Source organism: Galleria mellonella, unplaced genomic scaffold, assembly GCF_026898425.1.
Source record: "Galleria mellonella isolate WM207_F2 unplaced genomic scaffold, CSIRO_AGI_GalMel_v1 utg424, whole genome shotgun sequence".
Lineage (NCBI taxonomy): Eukaryota > Metazoa > Arthropoda > Insecta > Lepidoptera > Pyralidae > Galleria > Galleria mellonella.
In genome coordinates, this window is record NW_026442097.1 from 1,821,385 (window position 1) to 1,846,712 (window position 25,328).

At 37.1% G+C, this 25,328-nt stretch overlaps 2 protein-coding genes across 4 annotated transcripts in view; one reads left to right on the top strand and one right to left on the bottom strand.

Moving 5' to 3' along the window:
- The window catches only part of LOC113515877 (uncharacterized), a 39,809-nt gene that overhangs the window by 5,493 nt on the left and 8,988 nt on the right, over positions 1-25,328 (top strand). Inside the window, exons 2-9 of one of the 3 annotated variants that reach the window (XM_031914468.2) lie at positions 13,342-13,453; positions 13,977-14,130; positions 17,745-17,929; positions 18,740-18,811; positions 20,008-20,093; positions 20,736-20,833; positions 21,803-21,947; positions 24,945-25,050. In XM_031914468.2, the coding sequence (XP_031770328.2) occupies positions 13,355-13,453; positions 13,977-14,130; positions 17,745-17,929; positions 18,740-18,811; positions 20,008-20,093; positions 20,736-20,833; positions 21,803-21,947; positions 24,945-25,050 (945 nt within the window). In that variant the 5' untranslated portion in view covers positions 13,342-13,354. Of the gene's footprint in view, positions 1-13,341; positions 13,454-13,976; positions 14,131-15,656; positions 16,333-17,744; positions 17,930-18,739; positions 18,812-20,007; positions 20,094-20,735; positions 20,834-21,802; positions 21,948-24,944; positions 25,051-25,328 lie in introns of those variants that run through there. The other 2 variants (XM_026900173.3, XM_031914469.2) reach the window with 2 other exon arrangements.
- LOC113515887 (coiled-coil domain-containing protein 113-like) lies at positions 22,542-23,924 on the bottom strand. The gene has a single exon (XM_026900183.3). The coding sequence runs from the start codon at positions 23,840-23,842 to the stop codon at positions 22,601-22,603; it is 1,242 nt and encodes a 413-aa protein (XP_026755984.2). The 5' UTR covers positions 23,843-23,924; the 3' UTR covers positions 22,542-22,600.

Below are 25,328 nucleotides of genomic sequence, written 5' to 3' on the forward strand. Positions count from 1 at the left end.
TTATTATTTACTAGCGGCCCGTTCCGGCGTCGCACGGATGGACATTTTTACATTTTAAAAAGTGGCCATTAAGGCTGCACACGCGACGGAAGCTTAAAAATGGAGTAACTTCTCCCGTTTTCCCAATATTTCCCTTCACTGCTCTGCTCTCATTGATCGTAGCGTGATGGAAAGTATACTATATACCTGCCCAGGAGCATGAAGAATAATTGTACCAAGTTTCGTTAAAATCCGTAGAGTAGTTTTTGTTTCTATAACGAACATACAGACAGACAGACAAAAATTTTACTGATTGCATTTTTGGCATCAGTATCGATCACTAATCACACCCTGATAGTAATTTGACCTCTCTACAGATTTATTATAAGTATAGATTAGACAGAACGTACATCATGTTTTACCGTTTAATAAAAGTATCTTAAAATGAAGTCATTGTGACCTACTTCATGCTTACATGCCATGCCACTATTACTCAATAAATATATTATTGAAATCTAATATTGTTTCAACCGACTTCAAAGGTGATTCTTAATTCTATTGTATTTTTTTTTATGTTTGTTACCTCGCGTGCATGTTTTGCGTACTAGTAAAACCCCCCAAGGGGAGGCTTATATTCAGAAGTGGACAGTTTAAAGCTGATATTGTTAAAGATAGTTTAGTAATTAAAAAAAAAATTGTATATGTATACTCTATGCTGACAGCTATCTTTTATATTACTACTCTGTGTTGGTTAAAAATAATACTTAAAAATAAAACCAATGTGTTGTGCCACATTTAACCCTTCTTTGCATGTTTTTTTTTATCGGTGAAATAAATCAAGGTGACACAATTCATGTTCAAAATAAAAAGAAAAATTGTTAAAAAATACATTTGACAGCTATGTTTTTTTTTCTGCAATGGACAAAATGTTAAAAAGGTATCCACACACGATCATATTAAAGTGAACTTGTTCTTTTATATAATTTTTGGGCATTCAATTTTATGATGGAAATTTCCACTATTTAAATTAAAAATATTGTAAAATTATAAATAACAATAATAGAACAACTGATAAAATTATAAAACATTTAATTCCACTCCTCAACAGATATGGTGATCCACTTTCACACCAAAACAAAAACCCATTGTGGTATCACGCTGATCTGAATTATTTTGTACCAATTACTCAGAAGTGGGTCATATTTGTTTACTGAGAGACTCATCATATCGGTGAATGTGTTCCTTTGTATTATTCCTTGGAAATGGATCATACAATTTAAGCAATGGGCTTCTTTATATACGAGGTCTGTCCGGAAAGTTCGTATAAAAGTGTTCTGGAATGCGAGAAAGAGGAGTGGGGAGGCCAGGTAAGCGCAGGACCCCTTCCTTATGTCCCTAACAATGCTTCAGTTCTGGTCTGACCGCCGTGCGGTGCGAACTGGCTTGTCACGCCATCTGTAAGTTACCTCTTAACGAAACCCCGTCGGCATGGAGCCCGCTATCCGTTGAAGAGCAGCGCGTCGTAATCAAGTTTCTCTCGAAACTCGGCAAGAATGGTCGTGAAATTTTTGCCGATCTAATTCGATAAGACATCCGGGGAACCACGAACAAAAAAATCAAGAAAATCCCGCTCAAATGTCAAGACAATGTTGATTGTTTTTTTCGATGTTCGGGGGATTGTCCATCAAGAATTCGTCCCTCCAGGCCAGACATTTGATGGAAAATTCTACGTCGATGTGCTAAGACGCCTCAAAGCTCGTGTGGCACGAGTTCGTCCAGAATTGGCGCGAGAGGGGCGTTGGATTCTTCACCACGACAATGCCCCTGCCCACACCTCTCTTGTTGTCCGTGAGTTTTTGAGTAAAAATTCCATTACGGTGACCGAACACCCCCCTATTCGCCGGATTTGTAATTAAAAAAAATTGTATATGCCCCGTGTGACTTCTTCTTATTCCCAAAAACCAAATTGGTACTTCGGGGGCGGCATTTGGGGGACATAAATGAGATAAAAAGAAAAAAAAAGCTACGACGGGGCAGCTGAGAAACCTACAACCAGAGGACTTTCTAGGAGCCTTCTCACAGTGGAAACGGCGTTGGCACAAGTGCATTATGTCACAGGGGGAGTACTTTGAAGGGGATAAAATTGATTTACCTGAATAATTGTAAAATAAAATTTTTATAAAACTTTTATACGTACTTTCCGGACAAACCTCGTATAACCGACTTCCAAAACAAGTATTTTAGATTTCTCTGCAAAATTTACCCCTTTTGTTGTAATTTAAGATTTAGATTCATAATAAAACATTAACTTCAAGTGTAGGAGAAATATGTTATTTTTAATTAAAAAAAAAAAAATTGTGAACCAATTTTGCAAAATATCATAAGACCAACTGTAAGTATATCCTTTCAGATAAAAAAATAATTTTCCAAATCGGTTTACGATTAATGGGGATTTTTTAATGGATGATAATGGAATGGTAACCTCGCCTGCGTTAACGGTATACGCTGGCGGAGCACCAGTAAGGGATGATAGGTGAGGATGAAAAGGCAGGTCAGTTTGCTCATCGTGATGAATATACCTGGAATTCAGCTCTATGGTTTCTAGAGGGGACCACGTGGAGGTCGATCTGACAGGGTATATAGGTAGCAATGGGAGTCCGTATTACTAATAGTCCAATTAGTATGACAGTTTTTTTTATTGGTGAAAATGGTATGGTAACCCCGCCTGCGCTTAGTATGACAGTTTGTGACACGAATATACCAGTTTACGCGGTCATCTTTAATTGACCTCACTGTAATTTAAAGAGCAATTTAATATCTTCTTAGCCGACTGCAAAGAGGAATGTTTTATTTTCGACTGTATTTCGACCAGAGGGAGACTTTGTACAAAAGTCGTTTGCTTGGCCACCTCTGTCCCATTCTTGTTTCTACCGTGAAGCAGTGGTGTTTGCATGGCTGTGTTTCGGTTTGAAGGGTGGGATATGGCAGTGAATTTACAGAGTACAGAGAAATAACACCTTCGTCCTCAGAAATAGCAACACAAGGAAATCATGGGTGAAACAGTACACTATTACGTCCACGGTACTGTTCATGTCTATAGGTGACGGTTACCATTTTTCATCGGGTGGGCCGTCAGCTTGTTTGCCATTCTAAGTTGTTTAAAAAAAGTATTACTTACTAGCTTTTACTCGCGACTTCGTCCGCGTGACGCGGGTTTTGTTTTGCGTGATAAATAGTTATGAATGCTTCATATATAATATGAAAATCTATATATATAATCTAAATAGAGTACTTTTTTAATGTTATTTAGAATGTCAAACAAGCAGACGGCCCACCTGATGGAAAATGGTAACATTTTGAAATCATCGCGAACATACAGATAGACAGACGCGGCGAGGTAATATAACATGTATTTTTTGATAATGAAAACGCTGTTCTTCTTTATAATTACTTCTATAATTCTTTTCTTACATGTTTCTAATTGTTCTTGTTCCTTTATTCCTAGACATTTAAATTTATTCAGCAAATACACAGCTCTCATCAAAGACATTAACCATAATATTATAGATAAAAAAAAAACAAAGATTGAGTCTATTCTTTTTTTACCTCAACACAGGGCACTCCTTTTTATAATATGTATTTTTTATTCTATTGCACATATTTCGGCATATTATGAATTGCCGCGCAAACATATCTGACATTCTGAAAGTTCGCCATTGAAAACGAAAACGTCAAAACCATAGACAACAATAGGGATGTTTCTACCTGCCAAAATCGGTATAGATAAAAAAAAAATCGGAAAAAACAGCACCGCATTAAAAGTATGCAGGTAAAAAATATTATTGTATTTTCAACCGACATTAAATACAAGGAGATGCTAAATTCGGTTGTAGTTATTTCTCGTGTTTTTTACTTCTTTATAACTCCGACAGTTCTAAATCTAGATGCATTTGGAAAATTCTTTTTTTATCTGAAACTTACTAGTTAGACCCGTAGAAAATTTATCAAAATCGGCTCAGCAGTTTAGTTTTTAGACTAAAATAGTCGGTTTTGTCACAATTATCAACTTCCAGCAGCAGTATTTCCGAACCGTTACGACATCATAATCTTCAAGAAAAGAGGATATTCCTTTTTAAAAGGCCGGCAGTACACCTGCAATGCCGTTGGTGTTGTGGGTGATCATGGGCGGTAGTCACTTACCATCAGGTGAGCCGTATGTTCGTTTGCCCGCTGTGCTGTAAACAAAAAATTTAAGTCTGTTCTTTTTGTGGTATTAAAGATTGAGCTTAAATTATTGATTTGGTGCAAGCAAAAATTATAATCGTAGATATTCAATATTAAATTGTAATTCGTTATAAGTGTATTTTATCGTGGGCGTCGTAAGAGGCGTTTAAGGGAATTAATTGGTCCAGGTATGGTCAAGATCGTCCTGTTTGATATTTGTTTGATGATGTTTTACATAATCAAAGACTAACTGCGATTGTCAATCCATCTGCAAAGCGTGGCAATTGCTGGCAAAACTCCCCAATAGGGGGAGGCCTATGTTCAAGGGTGGACAATTAACGGCTGATATGATGATGATGATGATAACAGTAATAAAAATACGATTATATTTTGAATAGAATAAACTTTTAAAAAAATATATAATGGAATTATACGCAATGAGTGGAAGAAATGAACAACTAAAAAAAAAAATAGCCAATAATGATAACAGAAACTGTTTCGCAAAAACGAACCCCCTTTATAGAGTACTAACATTTTCGATTAAAAAAAAATAACACACAAAACCGGTTTACAATAAGTAAAGACGGAGTAACATCCACAAAAACCGGTATTATATAGTAATTCATCTCGACAAGAAACAGTCGAATCTACTTTTTTTTTCGGTTGATAAACTTTAAAATACAACCCTAGCACAATACGTACTTGGTTTCCAAAGAAAATAATAAAGAAAAAGTTTGAAAGAGAGAAAAAAAAAAGAAAAAAAAAACAGACTAACAACAAGATGAGACCGTGACGGGTCGTGATAAACGTGATTCCATAAAATTTCCCGCCATCTATCAATTATACTTTCGTGTAAATCGTGTTCTGAGATTTTGAGGAGTAATCATGTCATTACGTTTTTATTTAAGCGGCGTTCCAAAAGGAGGAGTTTCTCAATTTGTTTTTTTTTGTGACTATTACGTAATAAGGTTGCCAATTTTAAATCGGTTTTACTTATTATTTTAGCAATAGATAGGGTTCACTCCAGTATCATACATTATAATCATATATTTTAAAATTAGAATTAATAAAAATAGGTAAAATTGAGAGTTGCTAGCTCATAATATAAGAATAGTGATGTAACTAGTCGATATTTATGTACAGGTGACTTCAAAAAGAGTGTTTTTTTTTTCTTTTTTTGTGGCGTTCACCCCGATATTAGGGTATTTTGCCTAAAAAAAAGAGTGTTTTGAATTCGATTCATATAACTCCGTCAGTTGTAAATCGATTTTGTTTCTCAAAGGATATATATATATATATATATATATATATATATATATATATATATATATATATATATATATATATATATATATATATATATATATATATATATATATATACAAATTGGTTCCTTAGATATTTTATCAAAATCGGTATAATACTTTAGTTTTTAAATCATAATTACTAGTCTTGTCACAATTGAAGTCACTTTATTTTCGTGGAGCAAAACGTTTTTTTTTATACAACTTACAATGGCAGACAAGCTGACGGCCCACCTGATGGAAAGCGGTAACCGTCGCCTATAGATATGAGCAGTACCATGGATATAACAGAGTATACTGTTTCGCCCATGATACCCCCTATGCGTTGCCATTCCTGAGGACTCAGGTGTTATTCCTCTGTACCCAGTAAATTCACGGCATATCCCACCCTTCAAACCGAAACACAGCCATGCAAACATAGCTGCTTCACGGTTGAAACACGAATAAGACAGAGGTATCCAGGCAATCGACTTTTGTACAAAGTCTCCCTCTGGTATTTTTTAGAATAAAATACTAAGTTCTAGTTCAGTTTAAGATTTGTATGAACGATAAATGGGCCATATACATCAATCAGTCTACACACACAATAATATGTATGTATTAATTTGATTAATGAATGTTTTTGGATGCGTTAAGTTTTGTTACGCTCTCTTACAATTCGTTTAATTTATTGTTTTAGCCATGACATATGTTATTGTATTGTTAAGAATTGTCCATTTTATAGTATTTAAAAGGGGGACTGGATGGACCGTGCCCACCTCATATGATTCTGGGTGGGCACGATCGAGCCTGGGACCTTATTTACGCAAAGCAAAGCGCCCACCACTGCCCCACGGAAATCGTCAGTACTTATTAAATAAACATTATATCTACCGTTAATTGTCCGTTGCTGGACATTGGCCTTCCCCTTTTGATAGGTTTCGCTAGTAGTTGCCACGTTTGGCAAGTGCATTGGCAACCGTGGTTAGGCTTTGGTGATGTTTCAAAAGAGACGTTACTGCCTATCTCTCGTCTATTAAGTTTCCTTAGTAACTTCTAACGACACCCACGGGAAAGGAAGGCGTGGCCCATTCTATGCCGGGACCGCACGGCTATATTGTCTGTTAAAGTCGAATTTAGATCGTAAACACACGGTTCCGCGTTCTAAATTTAAATACTTCCTATTTATGAAACGTCTCGCCGTGCATCTGTGTGTGTTTGTCACGATTGAAGTCGCTGTTTGTTGTGTTTGTGGAGAAATATAATACTAGCTTTTACCCGCGACGTCGTCCGCGTGATCAGGATAAAAAGTAGCCAGTATTCTTCTCTATTCCTTATAGTACGTGTATGCCAAATTTCAAGATAATCAAAAGATGTCAAGAAGACACTGAGAGGTAACAAATAAACCCATATCGAACCCTTAAGTCTTAGGAGAGATTTTGCCTCACTCTGCATGTTCTGCCGCTTGTATAATGGACTGTGCTCAGAGAAATTGTTCAATATAATGCCCACGGCTACTTTCTACCATCGTACAGCTCGCTGTCGACAGAGAATTCACCCCTATACCTTAGAGCCCAGATGGTCGCGGACAGCGCCATTTCAGAGATGTTTCCTCCAACGAATGCTCAGGTTACGGAAAGAGCTCTTTGCCTAGGTTATTCCAAGAGACTATAGCATGGTTCTTCAAAAAAGAGGTAAAGAGGTTTCTTCAGAGTTGGTAACGCGCATGTAATACTCCTGGTATTGCAGGTGGTCATAGGCTACGGTAACCACTTACCGTCAGGAGGGCCATATGCTTGTTTACCACCTGTGGTATAAAAAAAATATATAAATATTAGTAAGGACTAGCCAGCTAGCTAGTATTCCGCGACTTCGCTTGCGTGTATCAGTAAACTAAATAAAGTAAAGCGAAACAGTATAAGTGCTCTGTTATGTCCGTGGTACTGCTCATGTCTATCGGCGACGGTTACCACTTTCCATCAGGTAGGCCGTCAGCTTGTTTGCCATTCTAATTTGTATAAAAAAGTTTCTTATTTTCTAAGTGAGGATATAATCTTCTTGTACCAAATTACATTCAAATCTGTTTAGTAGTTTTAGCGTGAAAGAGTAAAAAACATCCATCCGTGGTTATAAACTTTCGAGTTTTGTACTAGAATCGTCTTAGAGACAATTCGTACTATGTTAACTGCTAACCCCTTAAACGACCTAGCGTGAAGTACAAATAGAATTCATTTTCATATCAGCCATTAACTGTCCACTGCTGGATATAAGTCTCCCCTTTGGGTTTTCGCCAGTAGGTGCCACGCTTGTCAGGCAGATTGGCAATCGCAATTTAGCCTTTGGTGATGTTTTAAGAGAGACTCTGTTGTCCATCCCTCGTCCTCCCTTAGTAGCCTCTTACGGGGTGGCCTATTCTATGGCGGGACCACACCACAAATAGTATACGCGGTCAATATTAAAATTAATGGTTTTTAAACGAGCTAAAAATCTTAATGCACTTTCACTGACCCTCGGCATGGTTGCTTTTTCTATTGTCCAAAGAAAAATGAGACGCAATTATACAAATTTGTGAGAACAATTTATGTTTAATATTTAACTTTCACTTGTGTAGTGAACAAAATATACCCATCGCCCACACGTAACGCCGGTTAAAATAACATAATGCGTGATTGTTTTTAAGCGACATCGAAAACATGACCGTGTTCCCAGCAAAGAATAGGCCTTCCTTTTTTTTATACCACTGAGGTGGCAAACAAGCATACGGCCCACCCGATGGTAAGTGGTTACCGTAGCCTATGAACACCTGCAATACCAGAGGCATTACGCGTGCGTTGCCGACCCTGAAGAAACCTCTTTACCCCCCTTTTGAAGATGCTGTAGTCTCTTGGGAAAACCTCGGCAGGGAGCTCATTCCACAACCTCAGCGTTCGTGGGAGGAAACATCTCTGAAACCGCGCAGTACGCGACCATTGAGGCTGTAGGACATGAGGATGAACTCCCTGTCGGTGGCGAGCCGTACGATGGTAGAAAGTGTCTGTGGGCATCATATTGAACAATTCCTCTGAGCACTACCCAAATCCCGTGGGTGTCGTAAGAGCCGACTAAGGGAGGGCGAAGGATGGACAGCAGCGTCCCTCTTAAAACATCTCTAAAGCCTAACTGCTGTTGCCAAGTCGCCTGCCAATCGTGGCAACTGCTGCAGAACCCTCCAAGGGGAGGTTTATGTTCAGCAGGGGACGGTTAAAAGATGATATGATGATGATGATGACGTCAGACAGGAGGAATTTCTTAATTTGTTCGAATTTGTTTTGTACCAGCTTTTTGTCAGTTACCTCGTACGTGTGGACTTCAGAAGGTCTACTCTTGAAATTGGGGAGAAGGGATTGTTAGTGATGCGGTCTTAACAGCTCCATTGCTAGCAATATCAGGTCGACCTCCATGCGGAGGTCGTTAGTCGTCTCCATTGTTAGAAATGGGGATTAGCGAAACATCTCAATTCCAATATCGATCTATTGGAATATATTTCAAGAGAAAGCTCACAGAAGTAGGCAATGCCAAAATGTACACCAGTTTTTAAGTTAGATCTTCAGGGATAGAACTGTGAAAACCGCATCTAATTTTGTGCAGTAGTTTTTGCATGATACGGGAAGGAACTTATTACTTAGAGAGACAGACAAAATTTCTATTTTTATTAAGACTTTTCATTTAAATTAATCTTAACTATCTCCCATGTACAGACATCGGTTAGTTACAATATTTAACCGACTTCAAAAAGAATCAATTTAGTTGTATTTTAAATCAAGTTAGTTGTATTTTTTTACGTTTCTCACCTCATAACTCCTATCAGATAAAAAAAGAAAAAAGAATCCTTCAAATCGGTTTACAACTGACGGAGTTATAAGGTGACAAACATACAAAAACAAGTACAACCGAATTGGGAACCTCCATCTTCTTTTAAGTTGGTTGAGAAGACATGTATTATATTCTTTATTGCACTAAAACATACAGTAACAACAAGAAGTCGATAACAATGTATGGACTGTGTGAAATATGATATGGCCATAATGAGAGTGAATGTGGAAATCGAAAGCGTATAGAGAGGAATGGACGAGAAAAACCTATTACGATGACCCCAAACATATATTTGGGATAAGGTAAGGAAGATGATAACGACTCAAAATGGGTTTATGTTACATATCTACCTATATGACATCCAATAAATAAATAAATAATTTCATTAGATTTTTTTTATACAACTTAGAATGGCAAACAAGCTGACGGCCCACCTGATGTAAAGTGGTAACCGTCGCCTATAGACATGAGCAGTACCATGGACATAACAGAGTATACTGTCTCGCCCATGATACCCCCCATGCGTTGCCATTCCTGAGGACTCAGGTGTTATTCCTCTGTACCCAGTAAATTCACGCCATATCCCACCCTTCAAATCGAAACACAGCCATGCAAACACAACTGCTTCACGGTAGAAACACGAATGGGACAGAGGTACCCAAACAATCGACTTTTTTACTAAGTCTCCCTCTGGTCCCAAACAATCGACTTTTGTACAAAGTCTCCCTCTGGTGATAGATAGATTAGGCTGTATATGTTAGTTTCTTTGCCTTTCCCATTGTAAATAATTTATGTTACTACTAGCTATTAAAGTTACACGATTCCGCGTTCTGAATTCAAATTTCATCATAGATCAGCGTTTTGTGTTTGTTGGTTGCTCCGTATAGGAATAGGAATAGTGATGTCTAGTCAATATACATTTTTAAATTAATTATTTATCTTTTTCTTAAATTTTTGAATCTCGAATAGTTGATAGGTTTAGTTAAAAAATTGTTAAAGTGCCAACAGTGCGTAGTGAGAAATGATTTAATGGTGGCGCGGTCATCGCACCCGCCATCGCGCGTGTAGTGATGGGCCAAATCGGCCTTTTTTGTTACTCAAATGTTTGTTTGTATTAATTAATACATATTTTGTCAATTGATTTGTGAAGTTTACTTTTATTTATTAATTAATATTCAATAATTTAAGAGGTAATATTTTCTTCAGTGTCGTATGCATATTTTCTTACTGTCCTGTGATCCAGGCAGAGAAAGGGCCCTTCCTTTCCAGAGGTTGTCGTAACAGGCGACTGAGGGAACTTAATGGTCTAAGGAATGGGTTACGGTTACTAACCACCTTCCAAGGATGCTATTTATTGATATAACCCCCCCTCTTATGGGAGAGGTCTGTGATCAGCATTTGATCGTTAATGGCTGGTATGATGATGTTGTTGATAGTTTTCTTTAATAATTAAGGATAAAATTAATAAAATAATAAAACAAACACGAAAATTTACGACCATTATACGAGTGCAGCAAATACTCTAATTCTGTATTCGAGTATCGTGCATTCGAATTCCATATATTGTATTTATTACTCGTAAAAAATCATTTAAACACTTATTTTTGTAACTGTAAATATTGCTGAATAATTGTAATGAATTTTAAATTTTGTTACTGGCAACCACTAATATTTGATGAAAAAAATTCATTCATTCATTCAATCAGCTTGACTGGGACATCACTACTCGCGCGTGTGGTTTGTCAACGAATTCACTGCGGTTTTTGTTTTAAACGTGGGAAGTAAAATGCGGTACCAACGCGGTGTAGTGGTGTAGATTTACAAAGTTACACTATTATGTTACATTTCGTCGAAGGATTATGTTACTTACTACTGGATTCTTGAAATGTTTCAATAGCAGAAATTTAAAAATGCTTATTATTAGGTTTACTTGAATAAAAATTATTTTTATTTTATTTATTAAAAGTTTTTAAAAGTTTATATAATACTAGCGACCCGCCCCGGCTTCGCACTGATGTGATATTTGTTTGTGTAACTTTCAAACTCGTCAATACATTTTAGTGAGACTGGTATTTTGTCGTGTATGAAAATACTGTACTAATATTTTCTAAGATTTTAAATTGAAAGGCTTGTAAAATTTACAAAAAAAATAAATTTTTTTTTTTACTTTTAACATGAAAGCCATCTTTTTTGCTGAGATATTGAACTTAGATATGTAGTGTTGTGGACTTTTTTGTAAAACAAAAAAGGCCACGATACTATTTATTTATTTATTTATTTAATATATTAATATATTACTATTTAATATATTAATATATTACATTTAATATATAACTATATATAATAGAAAATAACAATAATGTAACAAGAGCCGGATTAATTATGTCAAGGCCTCTAGACAATGTAGGTTTCGCTTACAAAAAAAAATACTACGATTCATCTACATATAGTAACTTACGAAATGTATTAAAATATTAGGATGTAATATAAAAAAAAAGCAATGCAATAATATTTTCATTGAGCGTTTGTTTAGATACCAATTTCCATTTGTAATTTTCATCTAAAAATATATCGAAAAAAATATATCAGAGCGCGGAATCCCTAGCCGACAGCGGGCGCCTAGGCTACCTACACTGCCTAATAGATAATCCGGGCTAGCAACCATACTCTTGAATCTAATATCGATACCAATTTAATCTAATGTCAATGACATTTTTGTACTACACTTACTTGAATAACAATTAGGCATTAAAATTAAGATCCGTTTGCAATAGTTTGCATTGGCAATTTGCACTAATATGCATCTATCAGAACGGTATGGAATGCAATTCGGAAATGTGTAATGTTTTAATTCCAATATCGTTCTATTGGAATTTATTTCAAGAGTAACCCCACTGAATGGGGGGAAAGGGATTAGTGATGGAGACTGAGAATCCCATCGCTAGCAATATACCCAAACAGGTTGACCTCCTCGCGGTTCCTCCTGGAAACTATCATGGTTGATTCCTGATGAATTCATCATGATGGGCTAACTGGCCTGTTTTCATTCTCATCTATCACCCTTCACTGGTGCTTCGCCAGTATATCCCGTTAGCGCAGGCGGGATTACCATAACATTTTCACCCATCAAAAAAAATCCACTGAATGTAGCTCAAAATACCAAAAATTTGTCTATTCGTATTAAAGCTAATATAGAATACTGATTTATCTTTCTATCTATTCGAGTGAAGTCGGGGCAGATCGCTAGTATTTTATACAAAAATCACATACGGACGTTAAACTTGTACATCTTTGTCTTAGTCGGTTGACAGCTGTCCCTCTGGACCGGATGTTAAATGGCAGATGATGTCTACTGGCATATCGACCATATTGTTTTTTCTCTAATAAGGCATTAAAGCATTTTAGATCTTAATACCAAACTGTAAGGTGCAATTGCCTAATAAATGAAATTAGAGTAGGCGGGTAATGTGAAAAAAAATAGTGCTTACCGATTATTGTTTATGGTTTTAGTGATGTTCGAAAAAAATTAGTGTCGATATTTTCTAATTATCTTTTATTATATTTTTGAATTGGTTTTATAAAAAAAAAAGGATTATAGATTTTTTATTATTGTAAAAATAACTTTATGATCGTCATGATGTAACTGTTGTGAGTTCGATAAAAAATATAGGAGGTCCACCATTAAAATGAAATTATAAGAATAGTAATAATACTATTCCCATGGGTGTCGTAAAAGCCGACTAAAGGAGTGCGAGAGATGGGCAGCAGCGTCCCTCTTAAAACACCGCTAAAGCCTCACTGCGGTTGCCAATCCGCCAATTGTTGGCAATTACTGACAATACCCCTCCAAGGGGGAGGATTATATTCAGCAGTGGACAGTTTAAGGCTGATATGCTCTTACGACACACACGGGAAAGGAAGGGGTGACCTATTCTATGCCGGAACCACACGGCCATTTTATTTAAACGTATAACGTATCAAAATTGTTATTAATTGTTAACAGACCAAAAGCCGAGATGTCGATGGCGGATGTGACGTCAGCGCGGAGTTCTCCTACACCAGAAGCATGTCCAGAGTGCGACACCAGCGCCTCTGTTACGTCCGACTTGCATAAGGTCAGTAATTGTATTAATTTAGACACCACGCCGGCATACAAAGACCATCAGTGTATGCCGGCTGAAAACCCAGCGACCCAGAGGTCGTCGCCTCCGGAGTAGAAGCCGGGATAATGGGGTACGCCCCGAGGCCCCTACGTCGCCTGCCCACACATCATCCGGCGGGCAAGAGATGACCATGTTGTTGTTTGTTGTATGAATTTGTAGTTATCCTTAGTATAATAATTGTGAAAGTGAATTTGTTTGTTTATTACCTTTTAGCGCCTTAACTTGATTTGGAAGAAAGAAAGAATTTACGAAATTACCGTCTTTCTGGGGGAAATAATTTAGTAATGGGCTTTAAGAACTCCATTATTAGTAATATATCCTCTAAGGTTAAAGATCCCCATGCTGCAGACCGTTCCAAGAACCTTGACGTGGAGCTATTCCCATAACTTGGGAGTGTTCATGGGAGGAAACATCTCTGTAACCGTTCTCTATAATATGGATCTGGCCTTAACGAAACTTGTTTAAAACTTTTCAGTACCAAGTGGCTTGCACTTGTAAGCCTTCGTCGGCGCAGTACGCATGCGCGGACGATCCCGGTCCACCGCCGCCGGCCAAGACCGACACACCACCAGCGCTTCCTCCGCGCCCACCAACCAGTGTGCTAGCAGCCACTAATAGAAGAAATAATGGTAAGCTTTATCTAAGGCTCGAATTGCACTATCACGTACAGATATAAGAGTCGACTAAGGGAGGGTGAGGGATGGGCAGCAGCGTCTCTCTTACGACACCCACGGGATAGGTAGGGATGGCCTATTCTATGCTGGGACCACACGGTTTTGTAATGCAAGAACACTATATTATTTTTGTAATGAAGGTAATATCTGGTGGAGTGGTCAGCGATTAAAATACAAACTGTATTAAATTTGACTCCTTTAACCGACCAGAGATAGAGTCATTCCTAAGAGTTCCTAAGGGTTTATACCTCCCTACTCAGTTATTTCATTGTCTGCTTACCCTTCAAATCGAAACACAGATATGCGAACCAAGTTGGTTCACAGCAGAAACATGGTTGTCACAAAGGTGAAAAAAAATGCAGACGACTTTTGCATAAAATCTCTCTCTTGTTACACATATTTAATTCTTTTCATCCCGCCAACCAGTGTCCACTTTATCTTCTTATTCATAAATACACAAAAGCAATACCTGTCTCCTTAAAATTATGGTTTCCGGGGAATTTACAAAGATTCTGAAAGACACCGACACTGTCTCGAACGCAATAGTGTAATATATTTCGCAAATAAATGTAATGCAGGTGCAATAGGAAAAAATCTTCTCACGTATACGAAAATACCGACATATTAAAACCTTGAATGTACCTGCGGACAATGGTTTCTCAATTCTACCTGTGCTATTCATTCAGTTAAAAAAATATATGTTTAGAACCATGGGTTAATGTCATGAGCATATTTTCTAATGGGACAGTCGACATATTTGTCGACTGTTAAATTTTAAAAAAAATTTTTGTTTAATTTTGTCTTCATTTTGTCCATTTTTCGAGAGAATTATGGATCAATGGTATAGGTATATTCTGACTTATATATCGCAAAGGTAGTAAGTTCGAATTTATTAGACACAAAAAACTTTGTGATCAAATTTAAATTTTCTTTTAACTCTATTTTTTTAATTAGATAAAGACAAAAAACATTTTTAGGAACAAATTCATAGTTAAAATACTCAATATTTTAGACCCATACAGTAGATAAAATATTTCGTTTGTGCCGTAGATTATAAAAAAAGACAATATTGCATTGCCATACATTAAAAAAAATATTGAATAAATAAATAAATATTTTCTGTTTTCATTTACTCATTATTTACCTATTGGAGCTATTATATGCTGTACATAACCATATTACATTACTAGTTTACTAAATTACTAGATCATATTATTTTAGGTTATAACAATATATATTATATATTTTTTTTTAATTTAGGATCACAGAAAAATTCCAACACGCTCTTTTATTATCTTTTTGTAACATTATTCATTTTTGATAACATTTATAAAAATATCTACTAAGTTCTGTTTCGTTTTTATGACAGGTTAGTTAAATTTACGCGGCAAACTGCTGTCACAATCCTAAATCAGTTCAGTTTACGATCTTTTTACCTGCACCCTATAAAGTGTCCATTGCTTCTGCGCGAGTTAGCCCCATTGTTAACACATAACCTAGTCGGACCTCTGAATAAATAATGTAACCCAATTCTATTGAAATAAAAACATTGTTATTATTATTAATTCCAAGTTCTTTGTACTGTATACGAAGTGTTATTTGTTGTAATAAACGTGTTACATTTTGGTTTTGATCAAATCACATATAATAAGGAGGGAAAAATAAAGGAGAGTTTAGTTTTATTGTTACAAAAAGAAAAAAAAATAGACAATGCAATTGATTTTGTTTAGTGCTGTGAAGACAAAATGACCACACTCATACAGCCAGTGCGTTTGATAGTGTAAACAATATTGTTGTTAATAAAAGGGTCATCGTTCCTTACGTTTGCGTGGGTTGTAATATCGATTTTATAGCAATGGCGCGGTATTCGAAACTTCGCATCACTAGTCTGTTTACTTCCGTAAACACAGTTGAATAATTCTACATCTGTGATTTTATTAAAAAAAAAAATTGGCATTATTTTTTTATTGTATAAAAATGGCGGGAAATCGGACTTTTCAGTGTTGTGATTATTTTGGACTATAGACAAGTTTTTTTTAGTGCATGGCATGCAAATGTGTAGTGTTATGCAAGTGTTACAATACCAAGTATCAGCACCACAGTCGACGATTGCGGCCGAAGTGGCACAGCACTATGTGCCGCCACCTCCTTATTTTGGTAATTTTTTTTGGGATTTCAAAAAGGAGTAGATCTATTCAATCTACTATTTTTTTTTTACTATTTTTTGTTACATATTTTCGTCAGTTTAGTAGTGATTTTAATAAATATTTTAATAAATAAATTTTTCTTAAGCTCATTTTTTTTATTAGGGCTTTAGCTTGGATTCTAGTCTTTTAGCCAAACATATTTTGGAATATGATCACTTATTTATTATTTATTTACTTATTTATTCGAATATAATTATTATGTATAAGTATTATTATTGGTAACACTTTTCACAAGAAAGTACAATCTTGTTTCAATCGCTAGTGTTGTCAACTCTATAGCCAAGATCCATATGTATGTTGCTAGATTTAGCTAAAAAGTTGCTGAAGTGACAACGAGGACCCCTAATTAGGGGTCCCAAAGTGGAACCAATTGGTTCCACTTTGAATCTATATTTTTTTACGATTGAAGGCTTAAATTTTTTTCATGACTATCTTAGGCTGTAGCATCGTCAATTCTGAACCGATTTTCATAATTCTTTTTGCAGTCGTCATCATGACGAATTTTACAAAACTTAACTACCGGGAACCGCGTAGATGCCGTCCTAACAGAGTATATTGCCAGCAATGGGGCTGTTGTAAGACACCATTATTACTCTAACTATAATACCTCCCCCCAGCTCTTTTGCCATTATCTTGCTATTCGTACCACCATAAATGTGAAAGCGTTTGAGTATGTATGTTATTCTTTCACGCGATAACTACTAAACGGGTTTAAATATAATTTGGTATGTACACGGATAGATTACATCCTAAATTAGCATATATGATATGTATTGATTCACGTGGGCAAAGCCGCAAGAAATTTATTAGGTTTTTTTTATGTGACTTAGAGTGGTAAACAACTGCCCACCTGATGGAAATTGGTAACAGACGCCTATAGATGAGCAGTACCATGGACATAACAGAGTATACTGTTTCGCCCATGATACCCCCATGCGTTGCCATTCCTGAGGACTCAGGTGTTATTCCTCTGTACCCTGTAAATTCACTGTCATATCCCACCCTTCAAACCGAAACACAGCCATTCAAACACAACTGCTTCACAGCAAAAACACGAATGGGTCAGACGTATTGTTACTTATTAAGTATCATAAAAAATCGCCGCATGGTCCCGGCATAGAATACGCCATCTCTTTCTCTCCCGTGCGTGTCATACGAGGCGACTAAGGGAGGCCAAGGAATGAGTAGCTGCATCCCTCTTAAAACAGAAGCCTCCCTCTAAAAACCTAACTGCGGTTGCCACCCGCCTACCTAGCTTGGCAACTATTGGCAAATCTCCCCTTATGGGAAAGGCTTATGTCCAGCAGTGGACAGTTAACGGTTGAAGTAATAATAAAAAAGACTGCATCTTTTCCATTCCAGCATCAGTGGGGATAAACAACGTGACGTCATGTCGCCGCCACAAGTACGCGTGGTGGTGCGTGGGGTGCGGCGCGCTGGCAGCCGCGCTGGGTGGACTCCTCGCCGCGCAGCACATAGTGCTCAGATTCTTTACCGCCTCCCCGCAGCACCTTGAGACGGTGCCCGCCGCTGTACCGGCAGCTATGGTGAGGATTTTGAATTTGATTGGCTTTTGAGTGAGAGAGCTAGTAAGAAAGGAGGAAGGAGAAAAGAAAGTACGGAAGGATTTTAGGATTTCAGAGGAAAGGAGACAAGGAAGAAAGTAGTTGCATTTAGCTTAGGGAACCGTCTGTTGTGTTGTGGACAGCATACCGTGCTGGCTGTTAGGGTTCTTTCCCGTACTCCCACTTCACAGCATGGAGTAAGGAGTTTGACTTTGTTTGACTATGTTCTGAGTAATTGGTTTGTGTAGAAAGGAAGGAAGAGGGAAAAAGTAGAAGGAAAAGATGAAAGTAAGAGCGGACGGAAGGACTAAAGAGAAAGACTGTGGTAATTATATAATTTTCTATTGAGTCCTTGATCTGGCCCTCTAGTGGTCCCAAAAGTGGCAAGCGAATTCGTCAATAGAACCGGCAAGCGAGTCCATGAGTTTGAATGAGACACCCAATGTTGCTATCCCACGGACTCGCTAGCGATGTCGATTCCATCAATGACTTCGCTTGCTACTTGTCTAGAAGGTGTGAATGTAAAGAAAAAAAGAAAGAAGGTTAAGATGAATACGGTAGAGAGGAAGAGGTAAAATAGGAAAAATAACTAGCAGAATAAGGAAACATAGACAAGTGAGAGGCAAAGGTGAATATGAAAAGAGGAGAAGAAACGAAGAGAGAAAGAGAAGGACAGAAGGGAAGGGCTCTTGGAGGCTACTGAAAATTAGCCAAAAGTAATAGCATAGAGGAATTTGTTTGTTAGTGGTTTGAGAAACCGAACTGGTTTGAATATAATACTTTTTGTTTCAGTTGGTATTAACTGGTGTCTGTATAATGAGTTTGGCGCGAAGAAGGAACAGATACAGCTATATGGTAAGAAAAGTATGTCTTACTGATATATTAATAAATAAATTATCATAGAAAATATTAAAATCATAGACAGACTCGGCGTATGGATTTTTCTGGATTGCAAACCCCAGAACGATTGGTTACACGCGAGGTGTCAATCGCGCGATGCAGTCCCTCGTGCCGTGATGATCTCGGCTCATAGTATACAGTAATGTCACTGCTATATCTGGTACTTCAAACTGGAATAAGCTGCTTGGCGGAAGAAATAGAAGTATTAATGGAAACCATTTTATTTTTCGTTAATTTATATCATCTAACGAAGTAATTTTTTTTATACAACTTAGAATGGCAAACAAGCTGACGGCCCATCTGATGAAAAGTGGTAACCGTCGCCTATAGACATGAGCAGTACCATGGACATAACAGAGTATACTGTTTCGCCCATGATACCCCCATGCGTTGCCATTCATGAGGACTCAGGTGTTATTCTTGGGGTGGTGAATTTACTGGGTACAGCCCAGTAAATTCACGTTATATCCCACCCTTCAAACCGAAACAGCTATGCAAACATAACTGCTTCACGGTTGAAACACTAATGGGACAGAGGTACCCAAGCAATTGACTTTTGTACAAAGTCTCCCTTTGGTAAAATAATATAATATAAAATAAAAGATTCACGCTTGAGGAAGACTGTACAAAAATTGCCTGCATAAGATATTAACCCAATAACCCAGCAAAAAAAAACACCTTAGTCCTCAGCAATGGTGACGCATGAGGAGTACTACCATCATAGCATAACATAATATAAACATATAAGCCTATGTTTAGCGTACGCAGTCCATGACTATAGGCGGTGGTTACCACATTCCATGAGTAAGATTACCAGCATTGCCATTTTTTTTGATGGGTGAAAATGGAATGTTAACCCTGCCTGCGCTAACGGGATACGCTGGCGGAGCACCAGTGAAGGGTGATAGACGAGAATGAAAACAGGCCAGTTAGCCCATCATGATGAATTCATCAGGAATTAACCATGATAGTTTCCAGGGGGAACCGCGAGGACGTCGACCTGGTTGGGTATATTGCTAGCAATGGGATTCTCAGTCTCCATCACTAACAATCCCTTTCACTCAGCATTGCCATATTAGGTTAAAAAAAAAAAAAAACTATGTAATATTTTTCCAGCTTTGTTGACTCAGTATATTTTGTAATTATGTGGTAATTTTCAGATCAAAGTAGTGGGCGCTTGCTGTCTTGTCTGCGCTCTTACTTGCGTACTGGTCACAATTACCACCACCGTTATACACATGAATAAGTAAGTACACTTCCTTCTTTGTTTTTTTTGACCTTAGAGATACATTTATTTATCCATCCCGTCCTCATTTGATGCAGATAGCGAGATGCCTGTATATTGGGCGCAAAATGTTATTTGAGGGTAGAGTGCAAGTTAGTGGGTATAGGGCAAATAAGATAGAAGGGAAGGGTTGATTGGGCAAATCCGTTTATCTCCTTCTGTCAAATTAATTTCATGCCAGTTCTTCTCGATCGAATGGGCCACCTCTTTCTTTCCCGTGGGTGTCGTAATATGCGACTAGGGGAATTTAATGGTCGAGAGGTGGGCAGCAGCGTCCCTCTTAAAACATCTTTAAAGCCTATTTGTGCTTGCCAATGCGCTTGCCAAGCAGAGCAACTATTATTAAAATCCCATAAGGGATGTTCAGCATTGAAAAGTTAACAATGATAAGTGTCATACTAATACTGAAGTTGTTGCGACCCAAAATCTACTTGTAACCTCGCGATTTTGTGTTCTAAAACTAACCGAATGAGTTTTCTAGATGCTTCCACGAGCGAGGAACCAACGAGGCCATTTGTTAGGGCTCATATATTATATTATATATCTTCTCGATTGAATCTTTTAGAATGGGGAGAAAATCTTACTTGAAATATCTTGTTCCAGACTTCAAACCCTGAAGCTTTGCGAGTACACAAAGCTGACACGAACTTGCACGTGCTTCTCTGCACCGGCTGATGGCCAGCATCCGGCTGACGATGATGGTGAGGATCCGTATGCTATAAGTTTTTTAATACCTTGTATTAAATTTATTTTTAAGAGAAACTGTATAGAAGTCGTATGCATGAATGTCAAACATGTTCTTTTGTTTATGCAACTTAGAATGGCAAACAAGCTACCGGTCTATCTAATGGAAAGTGGTAACTGTCGCCTATAGACATGAGCAGTGCCATGGATATAACAGAGTATACTGTTTCGCCCATGATACCCCCATGCGCTGCCAATTCTGAGGACTCAGGTGTTATTCCTCTGTACCCTGTAATTTCACTGGCATATTTCACCCTTCAAACCGAAACACAGCCATGCAAACAACTGCTTCACGGTAGAAACACGAATAGGACAGAGGTGTCTAAGCAAAAGACTTTTGTACAAAGTGCGTCTAGTTCCTGGAGTAACGCAGCCAAGATCTAGTTACTAGGTGTTGGTTTAAAATGTAACCTGTTTCGATACTACTTAATGACAATGTAATTCCAAATTTGTTGATATTATCAAAGAAATATCCTCTAAATAAAATTAGTAACAAAAGCATTCAATCAATTGATTGGTTTTTGATTTGGTCAGGTCAATTATTTATTTATTTATATCTCCATTAAGTTCTATTGAAATCATTTTACTGAATCAGGTATTGTCTATATCACTGGTTATTTGATTAAAATTATTTTGTTTACTTCCGCTACCATTAGTATGTGTGCGACTGCCAACACTCGAGGATTGACCACCACTATTACTAGCAGAAGTTCCACAACCTTCCATATTAGACATCCATCTCTGACTGCCATTTTGTTTACGCACGATTTGCTACACATGTTTCACCTCTAAACGAGGTATCTTCAAGCAAATTATTAGATCGCTACTCGGAGCCTAGTGTTACCCATTCGGTGACCAAATTGGAATTATCAATTGGAATATTATTATCTATTGAAAGAACTGTACATGTCATCTTCTCTATCCAGGAGTTCGCTGCGTGTTTGAAGGCGTGAAAGACTGCGGGGTCGTACACGGCGCCCTCTACTGGTGTCTCAGGGGAGTCTTTGCTTTATCTGTCACTGCTGTGCTGGTCTGCATATTCAGCTGTATGCTGGCATATCAACTGCTTAGGTAAGTTAAAAATTGTTTTATTTGTTACTAATTTTTACATGCAACTTCGACCGTGTGACCGGAATATGGTTACTGAGACAAAATATAGCCTACATCCTTTTCTATCTCATATAGTAGGTGTATAGCAAATTTCATAGTGATTGGTTAAGCCGTTAAGGCGCTATAAGGTAACAAACAAACTCACTTTCACGTTTAAGCTATTAGTATGTATGTATCTATTTAAAACAATACGAACATTTTTAAGTAAACGTATCTGCTATCTATTACCTATAGTCCAATCTCTGGTTAGCTTGTAACTAGATGACGCTATGTGGTATTTATTTATTTCAGAACTTGTTTTTGAATCTTCCATGTGATCGGAATTCAAAATAGCCTAATTTCCCGGTATTTAGCGGTTTTGTATTGATTAATTAACCGATTTTTTCTAGAGAGAAAAAATCGTATGTCAGACAATCCAAATAAATACGAGTGTGATATTAAATAGTGACAGATTTCTTTTATACAGACGTACAGGCAGACAATTGTTAAGTTTAATAAAATTTATTATACCAAGTATATTTCTAAGAAAATAATTTGCAATAACAGTCTATTAAATATAGTATTAAAACGAAACAGTTTAGCAAAATTAAGAAATAACAAACAATGACAAATAGTTACGTTTTTACGGACATTGAATTTAATTTTTTATTGAGCGAAGTCAAAGCAATTTGCTGTATGTGTGATCTATTCTCCAGTAGTTTGATACTGTGTTTCAAATCAGTCACTTCAGACTTGACGCATACGTAATCCATTATATCTGGTACTTCGTATGCCTGCCTTATTGTCTTCACTTCATCAAGCTTCTTCACCAAACTGTCCACTTGTATTTGTATCTTTTCTCTCTCTTTATCTAATTCCATAGTCAATTTCTCTTTCTTTCTTATAGTATTAATTATATTTGTTAAGTAAGTGTTCTGTTCCATCATTGCTTTTTTATGTATCGTCAAATTTAAATTTGCATCCCCGGTCATCTTTTTCAATTCACTCAACTGTTGTAATTTCTTATCAATTATGTTAACACACTCGTTGTTTTCTATTTTAAGTTTCTGGAAATCTACAGCTCTTAGACTCTCGCTCAATTCGGATTTTACTTTTATCTGGCTTTTCAGTTTACTGAATTGTGCATTCAGTGTGCTAGTCCTAAGTCTCAATTTGCCTATTTGACTATCACAAATCTTCAGCCACTCCATCATAAATCTTATCCATATTTCAGCTGGGATCCTTTGAGCTATTTTATCCCAGCCTTCAATTATCACTTCTTCGTTGAATGTTTCATTAGCTTTGACTATATCGTTCACTCTTATACCGATCTCTTCAAGTTGAGCCTTTAACAGTGCTTGTTGTTTTGAGGCTTTATTTCTTGCTTTTTCTAAATTGTGAATTAGGATCTCCATTTCGGAAGACACAAGTTCGGATCTCTCCAACACGTTAATCCTTGGACCGGTCCCGAATATGATCGTACCACCAAGTTTAACAGACGACTCGACCCGTCTTGTGGACACTTTTGACGGACTTGTCAGCATTCTTGACGGACTCGTAAGCGAATCCAGGCCTCCGATTCTAGAAGTCTGCGACTTGACAAAACTCCCAACGTTCATGGATGAGCTGCTTTGGAGTTTATGGGCGTATTCCAACGCCTGTTGGATACCATGCATCAACGATGGCTCCAGTCTAATTATGGTTCTTTCGAAAATTTCGTTTTCCAAATTTAGAACTTTTATTTGGTGCTTCAGATCGTTGACTAGTTTTATCAGCTCCGTATCGGTCAACTCGTCTAAATCTTGTATGAAGTGACTCACAGATCTCGAGTGTTGACTAATACTAGTTCTATGCGTGTGTGATTGTGACTGGGACATGATTGATTTTTTAAAACATTAAAAATTATTCGTAAACTCTAGACAACGTTAACGTCAAGGCACTGCGGTGAAAACTGTAGAAGTGTTGAAGTATGTGTTATAAATCCAATATCTGTCACGGAATAGTGAGGTGTTTCTTACCGTTCTGTACTTAAGGTCGTAATTTCAATGGTGTCTGGTTGATTTAGTGACTAGTCAAATTTCTTGTTTCCCTGACAATATATTCGTTGCTATAGAAACAGAGTGTGCTAGTTTTTCTAATAAAAGCGTGATAATGAGGTCGTATATTTTACGTGGTCGTATACAAGTGTTCAATAGGTGTTTTTTGATGTGTGTGTTTATTTATGTGAAACCAGTTTTTTAACGCGATTTATTCCGCGTAATTGGGGAAATATATTATTGATCTGTATCAAGTATTACCTGTATTTTATTTATTTAAATAACTTTAGTGACCAGAATAAAATATGGTACAAAATGCGGATTAAACGCTAGTAGCATTCTCTACCAGTCAACCTTTGTGAATCACGAACGCGGGACTTCCTTATTCAGATTGGTAAAGAAAATAATGTATACCTATACAATATATATATAATAGATAGATACTCTTTATTGTTTTCTCCAAAAGATTACAATAGTAAAATTAAATATAAATACATTAATTATAAATAGATACAAACAGTTACAAGATATGTTCACACTGATAAAACAATGGGCGGCCTTATCGCTAAGAGCGATCTCTTCCGGGCAACCTTTGGATGGAGAGAAGTAATTATAAACATTTTTATCTATATACATATATACATAAATAACATTAATAATGATTTGCAATGATATCATGATGATTAATGAATGTTTTATGCCAAATTTTATGACCTTTTTTTTATACAACTTAGAATGGCAAACAAGCTGACGGCCCACCTGATGGAAAGTGTTAAGCGTCGCCTATAGACATGAGCAGTACCGTGGACATAATAGAGTATACTGTTTCACCCATGATACCCCCCATACGTTGCCATTCCTGAGGACTCAGGTGTTATTCCTCTGTACCGTGTAAATTCACGCCATTAGTCCGCTACTAAATGTATGAGTGTTTATGTTACAGTCATGAACGCAAGAAGATGTACTGGGAGCAACTAGAACTGAGATGCAGGTCGTTGTACCGTCCACCAGCGACGCAGAATTCCCAACAGCCCAGCCGTCAAGTACAGGTAAGCGTTTTGTTTTGGAGTTTTTCAAGCGAAAATCAAAGTACAAAAGTATTTTTTACTATACTTAGAATGGCAAACAAGTTTACCTACTTAATAAAAAGTGGTAACTATCATCAACAGATCTGTAGAGCATGTGTGGACATCGCAGGATGTACTCTGGTGCCCATGGTATCCGTCATGCATTGTTATTTCCCCTCCCTTCTTAAGGAAAGGAGATGGCAAACTAACCCCCGGCAGAAGCACAGTCGATCGATGAGAATGAAAGGAGGTCGACCTGG